The 10,463-nt window shown below is 40.3% G+C and overlaps 1 protein-coding gene across 1 annotated transcript; it reads left to right on the top strand.

Annotated features, from left to right (window-relative positions):
• Window positions 1–1,772: 1,772 nt before the first annotated feature.
• LOC141628817 (uncharacterized) lies at window positions 1,773–2,459 on the top strand. The gene has a single exon (XM_074441914.1). The coding sequence runs from the start codon at window positions 1,773–1,775 to the stop codon at window positions 2,457–2,459; it is 687 nt and encodes a 228-aa protein (XP_074298015.1).
• The last annotated feature ends 8,004 nt before the right edge of the window (window positions 2,460–10,463 follow it).

A 10,463-nucleotide genomic window follows, 5' to 3' on the forward strand; every position in this document is an offset into this window, starting at 1 on the left:
GATATATTAGGTTACCATATTATAGAAATTCTAGGATTTTTATTAGGATCATAGATGCTATATACGGTCTTCTTGTAATTGTTATGGACACAACTCAATAATACAACTATCGTTTATAAACATCTTCTCCCTTTTTGTGAAACTTATCAATGTACCTAACTACAAAAATGTTCCTTCTTAGGTTCCCTAAATTATAACTAACAGAACTTTACATCCCTTAGTTAAATTTATATTTTAAAAACTGTGGGAAAAGCGATAGAATCGTTGTGTTTGTTAACTCCCCACTACCATGTTGTTTTACCTCCGACTTCTATTAGAGTCCTGGTATGCATACACGCCCCAAATTCCAAGTCCCATATTAATGGTGGACTCCAGAAAATGTCGAAGAAAATTTTAAGTCTATCCAATGTATTATGCCATTATATTCCATACCCAACTAAAACTTTTGAATCAGCACAAATTACCGTAAATAATACACAAAAACTTAAATAATATTCCCTCTGTTCTAGCACAAAGATGCTAGGAATACACGGGGTGTACAAGGGCTTTGTACACTGACTAGTAATAATGGGACACATGGTAAGACCAATAAAGATTCCATTTTTTGTTTGGAGAGAAACTAGGAGGAAAAATTTTACTCTATTGGAGGGAAAATTTTGGTTAGGAGGGAAAATAGGAGGAAAACTTTTATTGAGAATATAAAGATTATTTATGTTAAAGTATTGTACTAGGTAATATATAAAATATTATATACAAAATGAGTTTTATTGTATTTTATCCTTATATTATACCACAATTTATATAATACCCCCAACCTTAAAATTGATAACAGAGATCAAAACATTTTTCCGCCGTATTCCTCCCACCAGTAAACACCTCCGAGCACCGACCTCAGCCCGCCGATCATCGACTACTGACCACCAATATCCGACCTCCGACCTCAGCCCACCGATCATCGACTACGGACCACCAACCTCCGACATTGTCTCTCCTCATCTATCTCTTCCACTTTCCTTTTTTTTTTTTTTTTTTTTTTTTTTTTTTTTTTTTTTTTCTTCAGATCTGCTCTACTCACCGGAATCCACCACATGTTCAGAAAGGTGGATTTTTACAATTCAAATTCATGGTTGTACTAAGTTCTGAACTTTATTATTATTATTATTATTATTATTATTATTATTATTATTATTATTATTATTATTATTATTATTATTATTATTATTATTATTATTATTATTATTATTATTAGGGCTATTTGATAGGAATAATCCAAACTATTTGTCATCTTCTTATAATAATTTGAACTTCAATTTAACTGAAAATAAACCACACTAATATCCTCCTCTTCTCAAAACGCACCAAGTAACCGACTACTTGTAAGTCAAGTCACCCCTTCAAAAAAAAAATAGAAAATCATTTAAAACAATAATAATACTAACTTCATCTTTTTCAACCACTGATCTCCTTGATCTCCCATTCACCTAACACAAAAAAAAATACCACATATGCTTCAATTTGCCAGAATACAACTATTAGTCAGTAAATATTAGTTAGTTATTATGTTAAATATTAGCTTCTATATTCTAGGCCCATAACTTGTATATTTGTATCCGGTTCACCCTTGTACTGACTGGTATATATATCGTATGAATGGAATACCCTAATTAGGGATTCAGTTACTTTCATGGTATCAGGTGATTAGGTTTTTTTTTCCAAAAACACAAACTTGATTCCTGCCTACATCTTCCCATCGTTCACCTCTGCTACGGCAAATGACGAAGGAAGGAGAGCACACGTCCGGATCCGGCAAGCCCGGACTCCATCCCGTTTACTCCGTCACCAACATCCTCCACAAGGTTCGTATGCTTGATGGTGTCAAAATTACCTACTCATCTTGGGTTAAATTGTTCCTTCTCCATGCTAAAGGCTATAAGGTTTCCCATCACATCGATGACACCAGACCTCCGGCGAAAGCTGATCCAACGTACTCCGATTGGTGCGAAATTGATGCACACGTGCTTCAATGGATTTATGGATCTCTATCAGACGATCTCCTCCTTCGGGTACTCGAGAGCGAATCCACGGCCTACGAGGCTTGGACTCGTCTCGAAAATCACTTTCTCAATAATAAAGGATCTCGTGCCTCGGCGTTGGAGAATGAATTTACAAACCTGTCGCTCAAGAAGATGGCCTCGTTGGATGAATACTGTCAGAAATTGAAAGACTTGGCGGCTCAACTTAATGTTGTTGACAGTCCGGTTACTGATAAAAGGTTAGTCATTCAATTGGTGCGCGGTCTTCCGTCTGAGTATGATACTGTTGGTGCGTTTATAAATCAGACTATGCCATCGTTTGAAGATGCCCGGGGTATGTTACAATTGGAGGAACAACGACAATCCTCTCGGTCTGACTCCGAGAGTGCCATGGCACTTGCTGCTCCCGTCAACCCACAGGGCTAGTCTCCGTCGTCTTCAGGTAATTCTGATGGCTCACAAACTGGACTACTAATCGCGCCAACAGTGGTGGAACTTGGAATAAGAACAAGCAGGGATATAAGGGTAAAGGAAAGCAAAATTGGCAGCCGAGAGGTGGTGGCAACAATTCAGGAGGTGGTAAACCACCAGTGACTCAAACCTGGGTTGCCGCTCCCCCTCAGTTCGCCCAGCCGCAGTTCTGGCCGGCTCAATACCCTGCTCAGTGGGCCATTCCGCCATGTCCATTGATGTGACCATAATTAGCGCATATTTAGCCCCCGAATTAGCCTTGTTCCCGTGCTTTTTAGTGCATATTTGGGTCATTTCTTATCTTTAGTTCTTTGTTTTGCATATTCTTTGAGATTTTGATCCCTTGGTAGAAAAGGAGTAAGAATCTTGCATTTTCATGGCAAAGCGAGACTAAATTGATCGAATTCAATGACCAAACATCAAGGAGAGACAAGATTAGAAGGCCTTTGTACATATTATAGTAGAAGAGCAATGTTGAGAAAGGATCCTTGAGTCCCCAAGGAAATCCCCAAGGAATTTATGAAGAAAAGGGAAGAAAAGAAGAAGGTGTCTTGCTGAGTGACAATCCGTGCGGATTGTCACCAATCCGGCCGTCCCAGTTTGCCGCACAATCCGTGCGGCTTTCCTCTAATCCGCTCGGATTCCACCTCCACAATCCGCCCGGATTCCCTCTAATCCGCTCGGACCCCATCGCCAGAATCCGCCCGTCCCGACCTTATTCCGCCCGAATTCCAAAGACAAACAGATTTCCTCTTCTCAAGCTACGAAGAAAGAAGCCCTTCCTTCGAAAAATACCGGCTCCTCCTTGCTCAATCTAAAAAGTGTAATTACTAGTTTAGCCCTTAGTTAACCCTAATGCATCCTCCCTAATTTCCACTATAAATACCCCATTAGTCTAATTAGAGGAGCATGTTCTTCTTATCAATAATTAGAGTAGTTAATATCAATCAAATCTCTCTTTAGTTTTGTAATCAACAATTAATCAAGTTCTAATACAAGTTTTATTTCCTTAATCTCTCTTTTGTTCATCCTTTATTTTGGGTAATTGAAGATTATTTGGGTTATTGTTGGGAGATTGACAACCTCTCAATCAAGCATTCAAGTACTTCTTTTATCTTTGCTTCATTATTGGAATCATTAGTAGGTATAATTCTCTTAATCCCTTTTAATTATTGTTAATTACTTTCATTTATTCATCATGTTTCATATTGTTGGTATGATTGACAACCTTGCTAGCATGATCAACATGATAATGAGTGAGTAGTCTCTTAGCTAGGGTTAATAGGTGATTAGGGGAAACCAACATGGGGAATGATTCATGCTTAAATTAATATGCTTTCATGTTTTATTTGCTTTCTTGTTTTTATCTCAACTCATGCACATGTTATATTTGATGAAATGCTAAGCCTATGAATCCTTGCATTTACTATCATCTTCTATCTTTTCAATGAGACTTGTAAGACATAACCCAACTCGAGTCTCATTAGACCATGCATGTTGTTGAGTAGGAAAGATTAAGTCGACTTGTAGGTGTTGTACAATCTAATCGATTCGGCTCCGGAACCCAAACTTTCCTAGGAATGTAAGATATAACCCAACTCAATCCATCACAACAATAATTGCTTGCTTATAATTTGAGAACATGTTTGTATGATCAATTCCCATGATTCCCCTATGATCCCATGACACCCTAGTGCTTTTAATCAATTGTTTACACCCCTTTAATTCATCTTGCTTGTTTATTTTCATTGCTATTTTAGTTTAGTGACCTTCTACATCAACCCAATTTGTGACACCCCTTAGACACCACTAGTTGCAATAGAAATCTCATTTCAATACCCGTCCCTTGGGATCCGACCTTTACTTGCCTCTTTACTAATTGTAGAGTTGTTTGTGAAGCTATAAATTGTGTTTTGATTCGGACGTGACCCAACGACCACACCTTTATGTGGGGAAATATCCGTAAAATTACCTTAAATATTAGGACTATAACGTATCTTTAACATGTGATTATCGTCATAAAACATAAATACATGAGAAACAATAAGGAATAAAGAATCAACCTCGGGTCGTTGAGAATTTGGCCTAAGAACAGAAATCAAAGTAGATTTCCTCCTAATCGTTGCACCCAAGACCGTCTGAGACTATGCCCCTTGTGCTAGAAAGTACTCTCTAATTGCCTTGCAATATTGAGAGAGTTTATGTGAGGTTTTCGATGTGAGATCTAGGTTTCAGAGAGAATGCCTCCGAAACCTAATTTTCTGTAAAATGAAAATGCTCAGGTCAAAAGGAGAGAGAGCCTCTCCTTTTGTTTGCCTCGGTCCGCGGGTCTCAAGAGGAGGGAGCGGGCTTTCCACTTTCTCCTCATTTAACTCGTGATCCGACTCGTAATTGCTAAAATGTATATGACGGGATTTTATCATAAATCGTCATCGGTTATCGGTTATTAAAATATCGTCTAGTAACATGAATTAGTCGATATAATAATACATGTCCGATAATGACAATATTGTATAATTAATTTATTCAATATACATTAATCAAATATAATCGTTTATATTTAATTTACGAATTAACTGTTTAATTCGCCTTAGCCATTATTATTTAATCCGTATTAAATAAAATATCTCAACATCGCGTTTGACTAATTATTAGTCAATAACTCCGACTAACTGCTTAGTCATATTAGGCATCAACATGACTGTATTTTCATACCGTCACATCTCTCAAACGTATCCTATAGGTGTGACTTTTAGGGACCAGTTGATCACCGCCATCTGTATGACAATAACGTCAAACTTATCTAGCAAGCCAACCGTTATTGATAAACGTGGACCAACTGATAATAATACAAAAGTATACCCTTTGATCCTTTTAGAGATTTAAATGTTATTGCACTAATCAGAGAGGACACCAGCCCCAACAAGCTCCCACTTGTCCGTACAAGTGTATGTGTAATAATGTTATCCGCACTAACTGGAGGACACGGCTCCAACAAACTCCCACTTGTCCGTACAAGTGTATGTGCGATAACCGATTCTCATATTCATTTAAAATTTCTCCCACTCAATGTAAAACAATTTGCAGATCCGGATCCGCAAAGGTCGTATTTTACAATCGATCTCTATCAAGAGTGGTTTCCCCGACTAGAGAGTAACTTAACTGATAAAACGAATACGTATTCGAGCATGGCCATGCATTTCAGTTACAGCTCCTCGAGTGGCCCTGAGAAATATCAAGTACCTGATAAAGGCTGAATATTTCCTTCAACTCGACTCCTTCCGATCTAAGCAAAGCATGAAATGACCCAGAAAAAATCTACTTGGCCCCCTATTACGGATGACCGTGAGAAAGAAACCAAAGTCACCCAAAATCTGCCTTAGTCTCAAGAGACAGTCGATAGTCAAAAGAATCGACTCTTAGGATCACCATGGAGGTCCTATCCACGACCTGGCGCCGAATGTTATAAAACATTTAGGACTCCACGTCGATGTCACAATTGTGTCCTACGAGATATCCGTATAACTCGCCTCTGTGATTGGTCGGTCAACCGTTTGACTTATGGCTCGTTGAACCCACCATCAACCAACGTCACAAAATAATTGCCAGAGTTATCAGCTCATGTGGGCAATTAAGGACCAAAATATAATGTTTGTTCAGTTCACTTTGTGGTGTTAAAAAATTGTCGTACAATTCCACATGAAAAACAAAATATATAAATATCAAAACGATGATGTCGTATAGAGTACAAAAGAGAATGAATCTAATCCATAAAAGAGTACTACAACTCAGGAACACGTTTAATTCCCATGGAATTAACATGCCCTTCATGCTTATCTTGTCGTAATGGTTTAGTGAGAGGATATGCTATATTATCATCTGTAGCAATCTTTTCTATCACTACTTCCTTTTGCTCCACGAAATCTCGGATTATATGAGCTTTCCGTTGTACATGTCTAGACTTGTTGCTAGACTTAGGCTCCTTAGCTTGGAAGATGGCACCTCTATTATCACAATAGATGGTGATCGGGTCATTCGAACTAGGCACTACAGATAGTCCTTGTAAGAACTGACGCATCCATATCGCTTCCTTTGCGACTTCGTACGCGCATAGTACTCGGACTCGATCGTAGAATCTGCTTTGTAACACTTTGTTTGGAACTCTTCCACCGATCCGCAGCGCCATTAAGAGTAAAAACGAATCCAGACTGAGATTTCGAGTCATCTCGATCCGTTTGGAAGCTAGCATCTGCGTAACCGCTTGCGCATAGCTTTTGATCGCCTCCATAAGTCAATGCCCAATCTTTAGTCCTCCGTAGGTACTTAAGAATGTTCTTGACAGCCATCCAATGTGATTCACCTGGATGCTGTTGGAATCGACTTGTCATACTCAATGCATATGCCACGTCTGGACGTGTGCATATCATGGCATACATGATTGATCCTATAGCCGAGGCATAAGGAATCCGTGTCATGCGCTCTTTCTCTTCCGGTGTCTCTGGTGCCTGAGACTTGCTCAAATGCACCCCTGGAGCCATAGGAAGAAACCCCTTTTTGGAGTTAGTCATGCTGAATCTCTCTAGGATCTTGTCTATGTAAGACTCCTGACTGAGAGATAACATCCGACGTGATCTATCTCGATAGATACGGATGCCCAAAATTCTTTGTGCCTGACCCAGATCTTTCATCTGGAAATAGTTCTTCAACCACGCTTTTACCGAAGTTAAGAGAGGTATGTCATTCCCAATCAGGAGTATGTCGTCAACATACAATATTAGGAAGACAATCTTGCTCCCACTCGACTTGATATATAGACATGGTTCCTCGACCGATCGAGTAAATCCATTTTCTTTTATCACTTGGTCGAAGCGATGATTCCAACTCCGAGATGCTTGCTTAAGTCCATAAATGGAACGCTTAAGCTTGCACACTTTCTTAGGATGTTCAGGATCGATGAAACCTTCGGGTTTTACCATGTACAACTCTTCCTCCAAATAACCGTTTAAGAAGGCGGTTTTCACATCCATCTGCCAAATTTCATAGTCATGAAAAGCGGCAATCGCTAAGATAATCCGAATAGAACGCAGCATGACTACGGGTGCAAAAATTTCATCGTAGTGCAAACCTGGCACTTGGGGGAAACCTTTAGCAACTAGTCGTGCTTTATAGATATCTTGTTGACCTTCCACAGAATGCTTTATCTTGTAAAGCCATTTGCATTGAAGGGGACGAACCTTAGCAGGTAAGTCAACAAGATCCCATACGTTGTTCTCATACATGGAGTCCATCTCGGATTGCATGGCCTCAAGCCATAGCTTTGAGTCAGAACTAGTCATGACACCTTTATAGGTTGCGGGTTCACTACTCGTTAAGAGTAGAATGTCATCTATGTCATGTTCCTTGACCATACCAATGTATCTGTCCGGAGGAATAGAGACTCTACCCGACCTCCTAGGTTCCTCAGGAATATTAACCGTAGCCGGGATTGAAGGAATTAGTTCCTCCAATGGTTGCTCGGTATTTGGTTCTGGAACCTCCGACAGCTCGAAGGTTCTATCACTCTTTGCATTCTCGAGAAATTCCTTCTCTAAGAATGTCGCACTAGCCGCAACAAATACACGTTGTTCGGTTGGCGAATAAAAGTAATGACCAAGTTTTCCTTTAGGATAACCTATAAAGTATGTCTTGACCGATCGCGGGCCGAGCTTATCCTCGTGTCTCCACTTGACATAAGCCTCGCAGCCCCAAACCCGTATAAAGGACAAGTTAGGGACCGTTCCCTTCCATAGTTCATATGGAGTCTTGTCATCAGCTTTAGACGGACTTCGGTTAAGTATTAGAGCGATTGAAAGAGCATAACCCCACAATGAGTCGGGAAACACGGTGTGACTCATCATGGATCGAACCATATCAAGTAGTGTTCGATTTCTCCGTTCGGACACACCATTCAACTGAGGTGTTCCAGGTGGAGTTAACTGTAAGGCAATCCCACAGTCTTTGCGGTGTTTATTAAACTCGTGAGAAAGATACTCGCCACCATGGTCTGATCGCAGTGTTTTAATCTTTATACCCAGTAGGTTCTGTACCCGATTCTGGTTTTCTTTGAATTTCTCAAAGGATTCACTTTTGTGCTTCATTAAGTAGACATAGCCATATCTACTTAAATCGTCCGTGAAAGTGATGAAATACCTATAGCCTTCTCGTGCGGTGATTGACATAGGTCCACACACATCCGTATGTATGAGTCCTAATAGGTCAGCAGCGCGCATTCCAACACCTTTGAAGGAAATACGAGTCATCTTACCGATGAGATATGATTCACACGTGCCAAATGATTGAAAATCAAAGGCCGAGATAGCTCCATTCTTTATGAGCTGTTTTACGCGTTTCTCATTAATGTGTCCCATACGGCGATTACCATAGGTATGTTTGATCTTTGTCACCAACCTTTAACTTCTTATTCATTACGTGTAATATTTTGGTGGTCTGATCTAAAACATAAATTCCATTCATGGAGACTGCCTTGCCATAAATCATATCGTGTAATGAGAAAATGCAAGAATTATTCTCTATTACAAATGAAAAACCAAGTTTCTCAAGTGCAGAAACTGAAATAATGTTTTTAGAAAGACTGGGTACATAATAGCAGTTATATAAAAATAACTCAAATCCGCTAGGAAGCTGGATCACGTATGTTCCCCTCGAGACGGCAGCCACTCGTGCTCCATTCCCGACACGCAGGTCCACCTCACCCTTTACGAGGGGTTCGATGTTTCGGAGCCCCTGCATATGATTACACAAATGAGAACCACAACCAGTATCTAGTACCCAAGTTCCGTAACTTGCATGGTTAATCTCAATCATATGAATAAAAGTAGAAGAGGAAGAAGACATACCAACAGGTTTAACGCGACCTGCTTTTATGTCCTCATGGTAAACAGGACATGTACGCCTCCAATGCCCAGTCTTGTGGCAGTGATGGCATTCCATGTTTTCGGTCTTGCTCTTTGTCGCGCCTGATGAGTTTCTTGCCTCACCAGGCCCACTCTTGCCTGATCCCGACTTCTTAAACTTCGGTTTACCTACCGCTAGGTCTGCCTGAGCTTTGCCCTTACCCTTGCCCTTGTTTGACACAACGAGAACATCCTGTTTCAAGCTCCCACTGAACTTCATGTCCTTCTCGGTCTGTACGAGAAGGGAGTGTAGTTCATGAGGACTTTTCTTCAAATCATTCATATAGTAATTCGCTCTAAAGAGCACAAAACCATCGTGGAGTGAATGAAGCATGCGGTCAATCACGATGTTCTCGCTGATTTTACAATCAAGCGCCTCAAGTCTCTCGACATTCTCAATCATGATGAGAATGTGTGGGCTAACCGGTTGGCCCTTCTGGAGTCTCGCATCAAAGAAGCGAGTGGTATGCTCATAGGTCACGATTCTCGGTGCTTTCGAGAATTCCTTAGTGAGCGTGGTGAAAATCTTATTTGCACCTTGGGCTATGAAGCGTTTCTGCAAATTGGATTCCATTGCAAAAATGAGTACGTTTTTAATCGCACCTGCTTCCATGACGAAATCGTTATACTTGGCGATCTCGTTAGCTCCAGCCGTGGGACCTGGGTTTGACGGGATGGGCTCTGTCGAAATTTGAGCTTCCGTCACCAGCTGGGAGCATTCCGTAATGCCGCCTCCCAGTCCGCAAAGTTTGATCCATCATTCTTCAGTCGAGTTGACTGATTCATCTGATTCATGAAGATCCGAAGCCAAGACTCACGGTCCAATGTGGCACTTGGCATTGGGTCGTCAGCATGGCCAGCCATTTTGTTATTAGCAGTTTAAATTATCGTGATCTACACTGAAAAAGAAAGGAAAAACAAAACGAAATAAGCAACTCATCGAGGTGATTTAAGTCTATTTAAAATTCATTTTAATCGTGTAGACTCATTGCACTTGCATAATCGA

Source organism: Silene latifolia, chromosome Y (assembly GCF_048544455.1).
Source record: "Silene latifolia isolate original U9 population chromosome Y, ASM4854445v1, whole genome shotgun sequence".
Lineage (NCBI taxonomy): Eukaryota > Viridiplantae > Streptophyta > Magnoliopsida > Caryophyllales > Caryophyllaceae > Silene > Silene latifolia.

Excerpts from the sequence above, each read along its gene's own strand:
- LOC141628817 (XM_074441914.1), top strand. The coding sequence starts at position 1,773 with ATGACGAAGGAAGGAGAGCACACGTCCGGATCCGGCAAGCCCGGACTC.